General features: G+C 30.9%; 3 protein-coding genes and 1 long non-coding RNA gene across 4 annotated transcripts; 2 read left to right on the top strand and 2 right to left on the bottom strand.

Annotated features, from left to right (window-relative positions):
• The first annotated feature begins 1203 nt into the window (after positions 1–1203).
• LOC124935383 (ornithine decarboxylase-like) lies at positions 1204–2520 on the top strand. The gene has a single exon (XM_047475820.1). The coding sequence runs from the start codon at positions 1204–1206 to the stop codon at positions 2419–2421; it is 1218 nt and encodes a 405-aa protein (XP_047331776.1). The 3' UTR covers positions 2422–2520.
• Positions 2521–5730: 3210 nt separating this feature from the next.
• LOC124936912 (lysine-rich arabinogalactan protein 19-like) lies at positions 5731–6671 on the top strand. Its single transcript, XM_047477443.1, has 2 exons — positions 5731–6331; positions 6440–6671. Exons 1-2 carry the CDS (start codon positions 5774–5776, stop codon positions 6533–6535), a joined length of 654 nt encoding a protein of 217 aa, XP_047333399.1. The 5' UTR covers positions 5731–5773; the 3' UTR covers positions 6536–6671.
• A 2657-nt stretch (positions 6672–9328) lies between these two features.
• On the bottom strand, positions 9329–9823 carry LOC124937079. Its single transcript, XR_007099219.1, has 2 exons — positions 9640–9823; positions 9329–9523 (listed from the first exon to the last, which is right to left on the bottom strand). It is a non-coding gene; the product is annotated as an uncharacterized LOC124937079 (long non-coding RNA).
• A 506-nt stretch (positions 9824–10329) lies between these two features.
• Positions 10330–15329, bottom strand: LOC124935876 (phosphoenolpyruvate carboxylase 4-like). Its single transcript, XM_047476308.1, has 19 exons — positions 14985–15329; positions 14741–14904; positions 14554–14668; positions 14400–14477; positions 14257–14325; positions 14031–14186; positions 13865–13960; positions 13655–13796; positions 13468–13569; positions 13317–13390; positions 12920–13225; positions 12725–12850; positions 12512–12613; positions 12298–12444; positions 12121–12219; positions 11956–12044; positions 11743–11869; positions 11461–11667; positions 10330–11375 (listed from the first exon to the last, which is right to left on the bottom strand). Exons 1-19 carry the CDS (start codon positions 15138–15140, stop codon positions 10551–10553), a joined length of 3180 nt encoding a protein of 1059 aa, XP_047332264.1. The 5' UTR covers positions 15141–15329; the 3' UTR covers positions 10330–10550.
• Positions 15330–18114: the final 2785 nt, after the last annotated feature.

Below are 18114 nucleotides of genomic sequence, written 5' to 3'. Positions count from 1 at the left end.
ATCACTCAATTCATTATTAAAAAAATACTAAAATACTCTTTATTTTAAATTATTAATTCTTATTTTATTTATATATCAATACCTTTAAAGTTTTTTAAAAAATAAATCATTATTTTTTCAAAATAATCATCCAATATTAATTTTGTGCTTCTCTATTTTTTTTTTAAATAACCCAATACCATATTTAAAATAAAATCAATGGAATAAAATAGTTAATAATTGTGAATGAGAACAAGAGAAGTAAGAGCTAAATTGTGCTTACTAATTAACATTTAAACAAACAAAATAGTAAATGAAAGATTAAATGTAAATAACATTTAATGTTAACCATTGGATATATAGGAAAATGAAGCAAGAAGTTTCTTGACAAAAACTCAAAGTCCCAAGATTTTTTTATTTTTTTTAGAAATGGGCTATTTGTTTTGACTAGTGATCTTTTAAAATTAATGATATTATGTTTTTTTAATAATTTTAAAAATTAACCAATCATGCTGATGTTCAAATCACCATAAGATTTGAGTTCAAACCATAACTTGATGCCCAATTGTTTTGATATGTTGTTTTTCAACAAAATTAATTGAGATTTTCAAAATGAAGATTAATGAAATCCATCATTCAATTTATCAAATTTCTTTCTAAATATATTAAAAAATAATTTCCACAATCCAGAATTCCAGATTAGTACTGTTTTTATTTTTTTACTTAGTTTGTTCATAATTATTCAAATTATTGTGTATTATCTTTATGATATTTTTCCAAATCTAACCATATAACTTTTTCGGATTACATATATATATATATATATATATATATATATATATATATATATATATATATATATATATATATATTTAATTCAGATTCATATATATATATATACAAAATCTCACATCAGATCCAGGTTGGATACTAGACATATCCCTTCATTAATTAATACAATTTTCTTTTAAATATTTTATGCATTAATGTTTTATGCTGTTATGATCTCCTCAATCTGTCTCACGATATCATGTTTGGTTCGACAACAAAAAAAAAACAACAAATTTTAAATTTTTTTTTTTTTTTTTTTTTGAGGATCAAAATTCCAACCCTAATCTCTCCAACTATATATATATATATATGTTGAAACCTCAACAATTAGCTATTCATAATTCTCTCTCTCTCTAGTTCTTGTTCCATCTTTTCCACCAGAGTCCATCAACAATGGACAATGGAAAGAAAACTACAGAGATTTCTAAAAATGGGATTAACGATTTCATCAAATCTATCATCCTTTCCGATCCTTATACAAAGGAAACTAAAGAACCCTTTTTCGTTCTCGATTTAGGCATGGTTACATCTCTCATGGCTATATGGAAAGAAAATCTCCCCACCATCCGCCCTTTCTACGCCGTCAAATGTAACCCTAACCTTTCTTTACTCACCCACATGGAAACCCTAGGCGCCAACTTCGACTGCGCTAGCCAAAAAGAGATCGAACTCATCCTTTCTCTAGGAATCTCTCCAAACCGGATCATATTCGCAAACCCATGTAAACCCGATACCCATATTCGCTATGCATCCAAAACGGGTGTCACAAGAACCACATTCGATTCCGTTTACGAGGTTGAAAAGATCAAAAAGAACTACCCGGATGGTAACTGTCAACTCTTAATCCGGGTCAAACCCATACACGATTACGGGTCGGCTAGATGCCCGTTGGGAGCGAAATACGGCGCCCTACCGAACGAAGTCGAGCCGCTTCTAAAAGCGGCCAAACTCTCCGGGCTAGACGTGGTCGGCGTCTCGTTTCATATAGGCAGCGGCGACGCAGACTGCCGATCGTACCACTCGGCTATCTCAGCCGCTCGAGACGTATTCGACACGGCGACAAAACTAGGGTTTCCAAGGATGCGGGTTTTAAACATTGGCGGCGGATTCACAGCCGGTTCACAATTCATAGAAGCAGCCGAAGCTGTGAACTTTGCTATCCAAACCTATTTCAAAGACGAACCGGATCTTGAAATAATTGCCGAACCGGGTCGGTACTTTGCGGAGCACCCGTTTACATTGGCGGCGAATGTTATTGGGAAACGTGTGAGAGGGGAGTTAAGAGAGTATTATATAAACGACGGGCTTTACGGGTCGTTTAATTGTATACAATATGATCATGCGGTTATTACGGTGAAGGCATTTATGGTTGAGTCGGATCCGGAGAATGTAAATGGGTTCGGGTCAATGACATATGGGTCGACTGTTTTTGGCCCGACTTGTGATGCACTTGATACGGTGGTGGAAGGTTATGAGCTGCCGGAGATGGAGATCGGAGATTGGATGGTGTTCCCTAATATCGGGGCTTATTCGTCGGCTTCTGGATCGAATTTTAATGGTTTTAAAGGTGTTGGACTTTCAACTCATTTGGTTTATTCTAAGGGTGGCTAATAATTTAGGGTTTGATTAGTGGTTAAATAATTGTGTTTTAAGTGGAATATAGTTTTATCCATGTGGCACTTTTTTTGTTTTTTTAATATTTTAAGTTGATTATAATATGTATGGTGGAGATTTAATATATATTAAGTTTGATTATAGTTGTTGTATCATCTATTTAAAGAATATTATATTCACCATTTTCTATTATTAAATATATATTACATTAAATATTATTTATTATTTATGTAACTTTATTTAATTTAAATGAGAATATTATATTCATCATTTTGATCATAGCCCAAATAAGTATCTAAATCAAGTAATATATTTTTGGTTGTTTATGAAATATTTAATTTATGAGATTCAAGTTTTGGGACAAATTAGATATGTATATATTACTTGTCATTATGTTCATTTAAATTAGAAATTTGTAAGAAAATATTTTTTTAAAGACCTTAGCAAAGCACATGCAATATTTTTTTTAATGTTTAATATTTTTTTTTTTTGAGGTTACACCTAATAAATTAGAGATTTTGGGTTTGATTTTTAATAAATGTTAACGTTATGATTTAAATAAGGGTTACGAGTTTATGTTATGATATCGATAGTCTTCTTAGTACTAAATTCATATGTGAAAAAAGTAAATGATTCTCACTTAACTAACTAAAGATACTACCTAACACATTATTATTAGCTAACATATCAGAATTTTGAGTTTTCTCTTATTTATATATGACTTTTCTTCCCCAATAATAGAGGTTGGGTTACTTTTCCTCATATTTATTTATAGTTTGTATTTTGTTGGCTTACATTTAAAAAAGTTTAGTCCAACTTAATCTACTCTAATTTCAAACAAAAACAATATAATATAAAGTTATTTAAACTATCATTTCATAAAAAAAAATATAAATTGACAGACTCTCAAACAATATACATTTTATAACCTCATGTGAATATTACTCTACTGATCAATCTCTATCACTTTATATGAATATTATGTAACCATCTGGTTTATTGATTGATCAATCTTCACAAGTTTCCCAACTTGACTGACAATTAGTTTAAGTGATCAATTAATATCTTAATATTAATGTTTTCATTTATTATTTACAGAATATTATTTTAATAAGTGTTTATAATTCCTTAAAGCTTAGGATTGTACCTTTATTTGAAGATCAAATGCCTCATTTCCATTTTCCCTTGTCAGTTTCCCTTGATCATATATGCTCGATTCGTCTAAACTGTTGGACCTTAACTAACTCATCTTGATGGACCATTTGACTTGAAAGAAATCATAGAATATATATTTAATGAATATTAATTGTCTTATGAAGCGTTTATTCCATAATTCTATTATTATAAAAATTAAAAATATTTCATTGGATAAACCGGTTGAGACGGTCAAAAATTCATTGATCTTATCGAGAATCACCTTACTCGTTAAAGTAATTGTCCATCGATGAACATTTTTGTGTCGTGTTGTTTTCATTGGTTTTTTATCTCATTTTTTTGTAATATTTTTGCATTGAGATTTAAAAGACTCTAATTTATATCATATTACATTAATTTTTTTATAAGTTTTCTTTGTCTACAAATGTCAAAGTTTGTTAATTTGGATTATCATAATTAGTTATGCCTAACCATTTAATTAAGTCCATTGTGATAGTTGATCAACATTGGGTCACTAGCTAGGTTTTATGTTTGTTTGCAGAAAATTTGTTTTAGTCTCCTTTAAGAAATTAATAAATATTAAAAACAAAATTAGGTACATAGACTCAACTGTCCCTTTTCTTACATTAGAAAGATGATATAATTCATATAAAAGTATTAGGCAGACATACATAAATTGTTTGGTTTCACGAACTAAGCATGAGTTTTTTTAAAGTAGTTTATTTTGTCATTCTTTTTTATGATTCGTTCTTTATATATCTACTTCAATTCACATTTTATTATTGTCGGTTATTCATAATTGTCTAGCATGTTTTAAATGAGAGTAGTCTTTGTGCCCAGGCCGAACCTGAAGATTGGGCTCTCCTAGGCCCATTTCTTATAGAAATTAAATAATTATTTCAATTCCAATGTAGAATCTATATTTTTAATGGAGACTAAGCTAGAGAAGAGAAACATTATTTCTTTTTTTTTTATATGAACAAAAGAGTTACAAATTTTCTCATACAAAATATTTGGACAGTTAATTGGGTTGATGATATCACTAAGTTATGAGTGTTGTAAGTGATACACATACACTTTTCATTTTTTCGAATGATTTTTGTTTTTGGTTGATACGTTAATTTTATGGCTTACACGCAATATATTCTCATAAACAAGAATAATATAATAAACAAATGATTTGAGGTTAATGCGAACGAATAAAAATTGTTTCTTTCGATTTGGAGGTACATAAACATGCACAACTAACTTAATATTTGAAAGTAGTAATCTATTTTCTTACCGTACATAATGTTAATATTTGAGGAACCATAATGCAAGAAAAAAAACATGAAGGTGATAAACATTACAAAAAAAAAAAATAATAATTTCAAAGATTTAATCATTTCATGGTCAACTAGTAACCAGCATCTTTTCAAAGATTAAGTTTACAATTTCATAAGAAATCAGAACACCTATATTACTTATTTTTTATTTTATCTGTGGATTAACTAATTTTGTGACTAATTTGTGTAATTTTTCTAGTTTATATTTGAATTTTAACACCAATTGCAGGGCAGGCTATTAGAGATGGGCCACCGGCCAGACCCCAAAATTAGAAAGGCTAAAAAAAATGTTATGTTTCTTTCTATTCGACTCTCTCTCTTTAAAATCCTTCTCTCAATAGTGATTCAAAAGTTTAATTAGATCTTTGAAATCTTCTCGAATCATATTTTTTTCTTATTAAATATTATTTTTGAATTCAAAATTTAGGTCCCAAACTAGATCACCCGGCCCCAAAAATAAACGAGACGGCTCTGAGATAAATTGACGCAAAACAATTTATTAATCACAAATGTATTGTATCTTATTATTGGTTCATAAACCTCAAGAACTTTAAAATGTACTTCAAAATTCAACCAATTTCAGCCCAAATCTCTCAATCTAAATGATGTGAACAATTGACCAAATATTATGGTCTACAGTCATGATAATAGGTAACAAATGAAAGCAACATATGACTGAAAAAAAAACATTGCTTTCACTATACTAAACTAAACTTAACTCAAATCCTAAACAATCCAAATGAAAACTAAGGAAAACTACACCTACCCCATAAGATTAAAAACCAAATCCCATTTGAGAACTACATTTTAATTAAAATTCACCAACACTATATAAAACCACAATTTCCCTCAATCAAATCCCAATTACAATGGCTTATTCTCCCTTCTTATGGCTATGCTTTCTCACCTACCTCAGCCTCTCCCTTGCTCAACCTCCGGCCGCCGCCCCTTCCACCTTACCAACACCAAACACACCTCCGGCCACCACCCCTTCCGCCTTACCAACACCAAATCCGCCTTCAATCGCACCACAAATTGCTAGCAATACTCCAATTCCGATATCATCACCATCATCTTCAACACCAATTTCCTCACCACCTTCTCCTCCACCTCAAACTCCGCCACCAACATTACCACCATCACCCATAATCTCTCCACCACCTCCGGTCCTCCCTCCGGCTCTCCCGCCAACACAAGAATCCCCTGCTCCCGTCCCATTGCCACCAATCTCAACTCCAGCTCCGACACCATTCCTCCTTCCTCCGGTTCCAGCTCCAGCTCCCGGGAAACACAAGAGGAAGAGGAAGCATAAGCACCGGAGACATCATGCTCCAGCACCGGCACCCACACCTCCAAGTCCTCCGGCACCTCCGGCGATTACGGTCTCCGATGACGACACACCGGCACCTTCACCATCTTCGAATTTGGTATATACTTTCTCTCAATCATTTTACATTTAAATTGCTTTACTAAACCATGCTAAAAGAATATAATCACAATTGATCACTGACAATCATTCTTTCTATGGGTTTTAGAATGGAGGGAGTTCATTTCAAGAACAGGGTGATAAATTCAGGATATGGGTGAAGGTTGCAGTTGCAATTGCTGCTTTCATTATAACCATCGGATAAGATATCTTCTTATCCTTCTTCTTTATTAATTAGAGGATGATTGATTTATTTGTTAATAGATTGTATACAATTCCAATAAGGTTCTGATATATATATATATATTATATATATACAGTTTCAAGCTTTCATTCTGTCATCATTTTGAACCTATTCGAGATTTTCCTAAATATTATCATCAACTATCATATCTTTATTTAAATAGGAACGTTTTTTTTTGTGAAAACTTTTATGCTATAGGTTCATTTTGACAATTTTAAAACAAACTTAATCAAATTTAGTAGGATATTCTTGATTCATGGTAAGTCACACAATTGATGTAGTGGTAGATCAACTCATGACAAATTAAAGAAAAAGAACGACTCCTTGAAACTTGAAAAGTATGAGGACTAATAAATATAATCAATATAATATATTAAAAATATAATATAAAGATAGATATAATATTGATATTATATTAGTTTTTTATAAGTTTAATTTATATAAGAGACGTGCATCATATAATTATGAGAAATTCAATAAAATCTCTTTCTATATTCTTACAAGGACATAGACAGTCGCTAAATATTCAACGACAGATAAGTAACGTCAGTGAAAACATTAGCGATGTTTAAACAAAAATTTGTTTATGAGAATTTTCCGTCGCTAATAATTTTCCTACGGAATCCATAGTGATCGTTTCGTAATGGTTTTCGTCATTGTTGAATATTGATCATCAACGAATCTCTTTAGTTAATAGTCTTTTTTGTGAAATTTGAACATAATCTAATGAGTTATGCCGGAGACAATCGGTGGCGGTTGATAGACATTAATCATGACGACTAAAAAGACGTGTCATTGTATTTTTTTTTTGTTCCAAAAGATATTGGAGAACATTTAATAACTAGAGTAAACCGTTAAAATCTATATATATATAATGATGCTTAATTTTTAAAGTGTCCGAATTGCCGGGTCGAGAGCTGTGGTTAATTTGGATACTTGAGTCGGATTGTGGGTTGACCCGTTTTTAAATTTAAAACGGTTAAAAATAAAATTAAAAATGCTAGAGGTATGTTTCGAACTTGCAACCTAACAAAACAAGTACAAGAGGCTACAAAGACTTTATATTTTAAATTCAACACCAAATTTGATAAACGCGGGACGTTTTAATATTAATATAAGTTCAACTTTTTAACTAACTAATCTATATATATATAATGATGCTTAATTTTTAAAGTGTCCGGATTGCCGGGTCGAGAGCTGTGGTTAATTTGGATACTTGGGTCGGATTGTGGGTTGACCCGTTTTTAAATTTAAAACGGTTAAAAATAAAATTAAAAATGCTAGAGGTATGTTTCAAACTTGCAACCTAACAAAACAAGTACAACACTTTAACCAACTAGGCTACAAAGACATTATATTTTAAATTCAACACCATATTTGATAAACGTGGGACGTTTTAATATGAATATAAGTTCAACTTTTTAACTAACTAATCTATATATATATAATGATGCTTAATTTTTAAAGTGTCCGGATTGCCGGGTCGAGAGCTGTGGTTAATTTGGATACTTGGGTCGGATTGTGGGTTGACCCGTTTTTAAATTTAAAACGGTTAAAAATAAAATTAAAAATGCTAGAGGTATGTTTCGAACTTGCAACCTAACAAAACAAGTACAACTCTTTAACCAACTAGGCTACAAAGACTTTATATTTTAAATTCAACACCATATTTGATAAACGCGGGACGTTTTAATATGAATATTAGTTCAACTTTTTAACTAACTAATCTATATATATATAATGATGCTTAATTTTTAAAGTGTCCGGATTGCCGGGTCGAGAGCTGTGGTTAATTTGGATACTTGAGTCGGATTGTGGGTTGACCCGTTTTTAAATTTAAAACGGTTAAAAATAAAATTAAAAATGCTAGAGGTATGTTTCGAACTTGCAACCTAACAAAACAAGTACAAGAGGCTACAAAGACTTTATATTTTAAATTCAACACCAAATTTGATAAACGCGGGACATTTTAATATTAATATAAGTTCAACTTTTTAACTAACTAATCTATATATATATATAATGATGCTTAATTTTTAAAGTGTCCGGATTGCCGGGTCGAGAGCTGTGGTTAATTTGGATACTTGGGTCGGATTGTGGGTTGACCCGTTTTTAAATTTAAAACGGTTAAAAATAAAATTAAAAATGCTAGAGGTATGTTTCGAACTTGCAACCTAACAAAACAAATACAACTCTTTAACCAACTAGGCTACAAAGACTTTATATTTTAAAATTTAACACCAAATTTGATAAACGCGGGACGTTTTAATATTAATATAAGTTCAACTTTTTAACTAACTAATATATAATGATGTTGAGTAAATGAATACTTGTGTTGGATTGTGGGTTGACTCACCCATAAACTTAAAACGGTTAAAAATAAAATAAAAAATGTTATCCGTAATTTTTTTTCACGGTTTTTATAATTTTAGTCGTGCAAATGCACGGGCTAAATGCTAGTTATTCATAATGTTATTATTATATCGATGTCGGAGATCATTAGATTCGAAAAACTCGTAGATTTGTGTAGAGATTTATTGCTCTCGAGCCAATTAATTGTATTTATGAGTTTAATTTATTTTTTATGTTATTTGTTTTGTCGTTGTACTTAAACGTTTTTTATTATTAAATGATTCATTTAAAAAAAATAAATTCATTATATATTTTTTTCATTTCCCAAGCTTAATTTTTAACCATCATTTTATGCGTGAGAATGTGATAAAAACATGTCAATTTGAAAATATTCAATATTTGCCACTATAGAAGTTTGGAAAACACTTTTTATTTCAACAGGAAATTAAACCCTAGAAGGGTTTGCACACATGCATAGAGATTAGACCTAGAGGCCACACACAACAAGCATATATCATGGCACTAATAAAATAAAATTCAAAATACAATCTTTCATTTCTTCTTTGCAGCTGCTGACCTTGTAGTTGTACCCGATACCTGTCGAGAATAATTTGAAAAATAAAACTCAAACCGTTATTATGAAATGTTAACTAAAAAGTTTTTTCCTTTAAAAACACATGTTAATAGAATAATGAACATATATATAGTTAAACCTTCTTTTTGAGCTCTTGAAGCTTTTGCTCGATCTTCTTGGCTCCGGGAGCCTTGGAAAGCTCCTTTTTGACCGAGGCAGTGGCGGAAGGTTTGGAGCCGAGGGGTTTCTCCGCCTTCATTGAGGCCATCAAACTAAGAGTATATAATTCTTTGAACTAAGAAAAGGATGAAAATGTTTAGAACTTGTGGTGGTATTAAGGAACTATGAACATATTAATGGCTTGATTTATAGGCATGATTAAGAGGAATATTAGAATCATTTGTTGGACCATATGACAAAAGAAACTGTCAATCCATCCATTTAACGAATAATTGAACTGCAACTCCATTAGTAATTTCTTTTTCATAGATGCTTATTCCAAAAGAATATATTCATCTAGATGTATGTTTATATGTCATGTTGATTGATCCATCCCATTATCATAAGATAAGAGAAGGTAATTAGAGTAATATTATTGATTTTGAGACTTAAATGAGAGTTGTAAGGATATGACAAATGTTTAATTGGACTATTTTACGAGAAATTCTTTCTAAATGAAATGTTTCACGATAATTGAATTTACGAGAGAACTTATATCAAAAGTGCAACTTTTCGTAATTCTAAATGGTCTCAAATTTTAATATCTTTTCATGTAACATGTAATACTATCAATAAGATCATCATATAGTGAAACAAAAACATTAATCAATGAGGAATATTTGACAATTAACTAGCTAGCTAGATAATAAGAAGATACATATATCTATTGTCATGAACACATGACAATTAGACAACCATTCTTCATTTCAGCTAAGTTTAAGCAACTTTCATTATCAATTGCAGCTACCAAACAAAACTCAAATCATTATTATACAAACACATAACCATATATATACTAAAAAGTTTAGTTTATGAACTATCTTTGTTTTCTCAACCAGTATTCCTCATTCCAGCAGCAATCCCATTAATCGAAATCAATAGAGTATCCCTCAGCTTCACATTATCCTCGTCGCGTCTTAACCTTCTCAATATTTCAACTTGCAACATATTTATCGGGTTCAAATAAGGAAGCCGACTCTCAATCAGCCTTCGCAAGCTTTTATTGTTCTTAAGAAGCTTCTCATGACCCGTTATAGCCAGAACCGTTTTTTGAGTCGATAAAAGCTCATTCCTCAAATCATCACCGATTTTTCGCCTACTCTCTGAAACCAAGACTTCGTCGTAATGCTTAGCTATATTCGGGTCAGCTTTCCCTAATATCATTTCGATTAGATCAACTGTACATTGAAAGAAAGGCCACTCTTTATACATTGCCTTTAGTTCTTCGGTGTTTCCCTTATCGCAAACACTTTTCAGCCCTGCTCCAACTCCGAGCCATGCAGGAAGAACGAATCTAGTTTGAGTCCACGCGAACACCCATGGGATGGCGCGTAGACTACCTATTCCTCCAGAGCTCTTCCTTCTAGTTGGGCGGGAACCAATGTTTAGGAATCCAAGCTCAGCTTGTGGAGTGGCTTCGTTGAAATAGGTGATGAACTCGGGATTCTCGTAGACTACGCTACGATAGCTCTGGCAGCTTACTTTTGAGATATCGTCCATTATAGTTCTCCATTTTGCCTCTCGTGGCTGCTGGGGAGGGCGGAGAGTAGCTAAAAGGACCGCGGTTGTGTAGATTTCTAGTTGACGAACCGCGGTTTGAGGTAGCCCGAATTTCGCTTGCACCATTTCTCCTTGTTCGGTTGACCGTAATGTTCCCTGCATGTAATTTTGTATCGGTTAAAAGAGAATTCTTCGGGTTCTTTTTTTTTTCTAGAAATGCAGTAGGGATTCGAAACTTTACCATTACAGAACCGGGAGGCTGTGATTGAATGGCGAGATATGTGGGTCCTCCACCTCGGCCTATACTCCCGCCTCGACCATGAAACAGAGTAACCTTGATTCCAAACTCATTGCAAGCCGCTACGACATCTTCCTGAGCTTTGTAAAGTTCCCATGCAGCAGTAAACCGACCAGCATCTTTCCCAGAATCAGAATATCCAACCATCACCTTTTAACAAACAAAAAAACATCAAGTCTTAACAAAAGTTTAGTATTTCCTATGGTTGATAACTGATAAGACTACCTCTTGATGTGCATTGTGGTTTTTAATGACGTGATCTCGGTACCATTCAATCGACAACAATTTTCGAATAGCCGGACCAGCTGCCTGTAAGTCTTTCACCGTTTCAAACAATGGAACCACCCGTAATCTAATCACATTGTCATTAGAAATGATATCTTTAGCTACATTTTTTAATTTATAGGTTCATGTTCAATTTAGTGTCAACTTTCTTACGTGCCACCCGGGCATGGCTTGCTTAGCTCCCCTGAAACCGTAAGACGAGCATCTTTCTGCAAAAGCTCTACAGCAAGAACATCGCTCGCCTGTGAATTTTTTAAGAAAACAACATTACAATAAAAGAAATTTTCGAATGAATAGGAAAGTTTACAATTTACATACATTTGAGGCCATGGAAATCACGTATGCTCCTAACGAATCGCTTCCTAGCTCAGCAGCGACTCGAAACGTATCAAGAACTTCTTTAACGTCTGGAGGAACCTATATTAACTCATAATAGATTAGAAAAAAATCTGTTTTAAATTAGAATATGTTTCTGATGAAGAACCAATTTGACACCTCAATGGTGGGAGGAACAAGAGGGCGCTTGCTCTTTAGTTCTCTTGTCAAAAAATCCAACTTTTTATCTTCATCCCATTCACTATACACACCCATATCCAGATATGTTGTAATTGAATCAATCGTTTCTGCATGTCTTCCTGATTCCTACTACCAATAAACTAACCAGATCAGTTCACACATTCATTCAACAAAAGATCAAACGCAAACACACCTGACGCAGATCAAGCTTCATTAGATTCATTCCAAATGTGCATACTCGTCGAATAAGATCAGCAAGCCTTCCATCAGCTAGAGCACCAGATCCACATGATTGCTACACAAAAGGTTACAGTTTGTTTGAATGGGTATTTTGCTTTTCATCTTTTAACTACGATAAATAGTGTCGCTAAACATCAAATTCTCATTGTTAATTCATTTTACTTACCAGAGATTCATAGCATAAAAGAAGTGGTTCTAGAAATTGGTCAGGTGATTCATAGTAATCCCATGAATCTTGCTCACAAGGAAGATCCTCCAGAAGAAGTTCCAACCGCTTCCTGGTTTTCATCAACTGCAAAAGGAAAAAACAAGAATTTACTTCTCTTCCTTCTGTAATGAATCTAAAACAAGAAGTTATTACAGTTTCTTTAATGTTCCCAAGAACAACTCTATAAGGAACCAATGTGGGACGTAGAGCTACGCTTGGCTCTAGAAGCTTCTGGAAACTTGTCCTACCCATCTGAGATTCAGCAAATACTTTCCTCTGTGATTGGAGTTGAGTTGAATTGAAAGACGCAGAAGCTGCAGCAGATGCAGCGTTGGATTTTACACTGGGTGATGCAGGTGGAAGTGCGTTGTTTGGATTCAACTGATCTGTAGATTTATTCCGACCAATTTTACTTGTTTCCTGGATAGCCTCTGGTTTTTGAGATCTCCTTCCGTCCGTCTTAAATTCATTCAAACATGAAAAAGGAACAAGTAAGAAAGATAACAATTTTCAATTTATATGAATTTCAATTAAAACAGAGCTTCTTCACCGCAATTCCATGTGGCTTGTATTCAGTTCCAGGAACTTCTAGCCTGGGATAAGTTGATGCCTCGTTCTTGAACTCTAATTCATACAAGAAAACAATTTAAGTTTAAGACATGAAAAGCCAACTAATGATCAAGCTGAATGAAATTGTTAACCTGTGCAAGGAGGCATGGCAGCATTAGGTGGAAGATAAGTTGGAAGACCAGGCTTCGTTTGGCTCCATCTCTCGTGTCGATCATCACTTGCGGCTGCAGTTTCTGGAAGAACGGGCAACTGATATTATACACAAAACCAACAAAATTATTACAATCTTTCAAACAGATGAGAAATGAAAATTGAAACCTTTTTCTGAAATTTCCTGGGCTAATCTTGACAACCTATCGTTGCATCTATCCATCGAGAGTTCAAATCTTAGATGATCGACCTCTCGAATATAGAGATCAATAGCCATCCATCTAGATAATAGCGAAACATCCTTGGTTACCTAAGAACAAACAAGATCATTTGTTAGTTTCATTTAATTGTTTTGAAAAATAGTATAAGAAATTTCACCTTTGCAGTAACATTTGGATTTCCATCTCTGTCACCTCCCATCCAAGCTCCAAATTTGATTGGTGTGCATGTCAATGGTAATGGTTTTCCAGTATGCTGTTTTCGAAAAATGCAAGAATAAACACACAAAAATGAACCTTAAACAAAACAAAATGTTTCAAAAAACCTTCTTAAGTGCATTGCTGACGCGACGTAAATAAAGAGGCACTGCTTTCCAAAGGGATTGTTCTACAATATGTAAACCAGCTCTAGCTTCATCAACAGGTGTAGGTTTATGACGTCTCAATTCATCAGTTTGCCATATTGAAGTGATCTCCCTCACCTGCAAAATTTTGAAATGACCAAATTAAACACTTTAGATTGAATTATTTCCTAAACAAGTAAGTAGTTACCAGGTCTTCAATCAACATATCTCGATCCTCAAAAGTCAGATCAGGTCTGTCATTATAATCCAAAAGATGCTGAAACAAAAAAGAACCCAATTCAGAAAACACTTCAAAATGAAGAATATACAAGATTTCTTCTTCACACAAACCGCGAGTCTGATGTGTTTGTACTGTAATGTACGCCTGTTGATTTGAGTGGGGTGTGCAGTTAGAACAATTTCAACCTCCTATTTGAAGACATGAACAAGAAGAGATCAATCAAAATGTATAAATTTAGATCGAACATTTTGAAGAGAAACAAACCTGATTGCAGACAGTATTGTAGAGCTTTTCTTGTGAAACTCCACCTTGTATAAGCTGATTAAATATATCATCACAAGATTTCGATAGATGCGCAACCCCCCTTGTTTTTCTAAGCCTAAACATCAAGATAACTAAATTTGAGCAATTGGGTAATGAATACAGATCACAGAATTACAGAATTACAGACCTGTGATGGGTCTCAGCAATACCCATTAGATTAAGATAATGACTGAAAGCTCGAGAAAGTGTAAGAACTTCATCTAGTGTCATTGTAGACATTTCTGAAGCAAGTTGTTTCTCAAGAAGTTGAGCTGTATCTTCTATACCCGCTAGCCTAACATTACAAGCTCCCTAAACCAAACACCAATATCAAATCAAATCAAATCAAATCAAACCCATTAGAAAACGAAAAGAAAAGGGTAAAAACAAACCTGAGAAAGAACTCGAATCCTTTCAAGCTTTCCCATGAACTTAGACCCAACTTCTCTTTGTAAGACATCTTTTAGCAAACTACCCAATAACCTACAGTCATCTTCAAATCCTTGGAATGAAATTTCCCCTGCGATTTCATCTGTAGTGTCCGTCATTTCCCCCCTGAGAAGAAATGGAAATGAAGAACGTTGAAAAAGGGAGACTGGAGGAGATTCTGTTATATGGGGATTATGAAGGATGGCAGCAGGCTAATAATATCTTTTCCATAGAAAAAATGAGAGCAAATGGCGTATTAACACATGTCAATTGCAGCGGTATTGATGGAAGCCATTGTAGAGGACCGTACGAACCAATATAGCATACTCTGTATTGAAGAATAAAGCCGTTTTCATTCTATATTTGTTCTTTTTTTCAACTATCAAAGTTTTAATATTTTTTTTAAAGGGTGATGAATATTGGAACTCACAAATTTGTAAAGATTTAACCTTGTGGACTTAGTACTTGTTTAATCTAGTTTATTTGGAGGGTTTTAATGTTTTTTAATCCAATTGTTAAATGTGAATTATCTCATTGAAATCAAGTGAGAATTTAGATTTTTTCTTTCAAATCTCTTAATTTGTGACTTCAAATTCAATAGATAAAATATTTAGTTTGTTGAAATTTTGTAGTTAAATTAGTAACATTATCCTTTTATTTATTTATTTATAAATGTCACGTATATAATAAGTTAATGGCGTTTAAAATAGTTAATACAAAATCTCGTTGTATATAACTTTAACGATGAGAGGTCACAAATCGTAAAGTTACAAAAAAGAGATCCAAAATTTCAATTGTTCAACAATTAGCCCCATTTTCACAATTCAATCGCTTTTAATTGGTTGAGTTTTATTATATTTAAAATTTATAAAATAAAGCAAAAATTACTAATTAACTCAAAGTGACATTCTTTTAAGAACTTAATTGCATACATAATGAATGATAATATATGAAATAATTTTTTATTTGGGTTTATTTTTTTAGTGGTTAACACAATCTATAGGAGTCTTGATTCTATTTAAATAGATATTTTTAATAGATTAATATAGTTAAAAAGACAAGAAAACTATAATTGAAAGGGACATGTAATAAGAAATTATAATTAAAAGTTTGATTTTAGTTGAAAATTATGTATTCAATTACAATGTCATTTCATGCATGACTATATATATATATATATATATATATATATATATATATATATATATATATATATATATATATATATATATATATAATATATATATATATATAATATATATATAGTTAGTTAGTTAGTTGATATATTATAATTTTAATTAATCTATGATATACTTAATAAGATGATATAATTAATATTTTTAATAAATACATTATTGTTAATTTAGAACAAATAAAAAATAGAACAATTAATTATTATTAGAACTGAATATTATCAAAGTATATACGTATTTAACCAATAAATTGAATTAAAGTAACTCAAAATAAGATGTACACTCATAAATTCAAAAACTTTTCTTATCCTAGGTTATTTGATTATTGAAAAAATAACTTTTAACATATATATATATATATATTTAATTGTTTGAGAATCGAACTTCACGTCTTTTTATAAAAGAAGGCAATTAAGGTTTTTTTCAAATGAAAAAAAAAAAATCCTATTTTAGTAGTATTTTTAAAAAATTAAATATTATTTTCGGAATTTATACATTTATATATATATATATATATATATATATATATATATATATATATATATATATATATATATATATATAATTGTTTGAGAATCGAACTTCACGTCTTTTTATAAAAGAAGGCAATTAAGGTTTTCTCAAATGAAAAAAAAAATCCTATTTTAGTAGTATTTTTAAAAAATTAAATATTATTTTCGGAATTTATACATTTTACTTTGTTAAAGATGTTCACTGACTAAAAAAATATGTAATATAAGACAAATTTAGAAATTTCAAAAGAGATATATTTTTTCAAAAAAAAATTCATAACTTTTTATATGATATATCATTTTGAACGTATTTATATTTTAAATTTCGTATTTTTCAAGATATACACGTTCAAAGTTGTCGAATACGATTTTAATTCATTAAAAATATTATAATATAGAAAAATAATTGAAAAATCCAAATAGATGGAAGTGTTATTTTAGTTTTACATAGTGTAAATTAGTTAAGAAGATGAAAATATTGTGTTAAAATAAAAATACAGGTATTTATTTGTTATTTAAAAATTTTAAATAACTAAAATTGTTATAGTTGTAGCTTCATGTGATACAATTTAAAATTCGAACGGACTTAAATTCGAACTTCAAATAATAATTTATATATTTTTTTAATTATTGAATAATTAAAAAATTACTTTTAGATAGAAATATATTTTAATAATTTATTTACATAATTCAATTTTTTTTCTTTCTTTCTTTTATCCAACAAAATTTTAAATTTACAATTTTTTTTAAAAAAATAACCCGGTACCATCTCCAAGATGTTACAATGAAGTCCAAAAATATAAAAACAAAAATTCATAATGATATCAACATCTCATATGGCCAACTGCCACTTGCCACTGATATATATATTTTTTTTAGCTTTTTGCAGAATAATATAATTATAAATAGAGAGGTAGATTAAACATCATATCACACTCTTAATCAATACAATTAACTCATTGCAATATTATATATATATATATATATATATAATATTTATTTCATTTTAATTATTCAATTTTAATACTACTTTAATTCAAATAATAATATTTTATTTTATTATCAAGTTATTCAAATAACTACATAAATATTATAATATTTCCAGTTACTTTTTATAACATTATAAAATATTAATTATAAAAAATATTTTAATTATTTATCTTAAATAATCCAGTTTCAAATAATTAAATTATTTCCAAATAATCCCATAATATATATATATCAAACAAATCTTCGTTAGACTATGTACTAAAATACATTATGTATTTTTTTTATCTAGTTCTTTTCATTGTAAATATGTTTTTCAATTATAATTTTTTTAACACGTATATATATATATTTTTTTTTTTGATATTAAACAAATCTTAATATAAAATAGTTAAGACCCT

Source organism: Impatiens glandulifera, chromosome 4 (assembly GCF_907164915.1).
Source record: "Impatiens glandulifera chromosome 4, dImpGla2.1, whole genome shotgun sequence".
NCBI classification, from domain to species: domain Eukaryota; kingdom Viridiplantae; phylum Streptophyta; class Magnoliopsida; order Ericales; family Balsaminaceae; genus Impatiens; species Impatiens glandulifera.
This window is presented reverse-complemented; position numbering and strand designations above follow the sequence as displayed.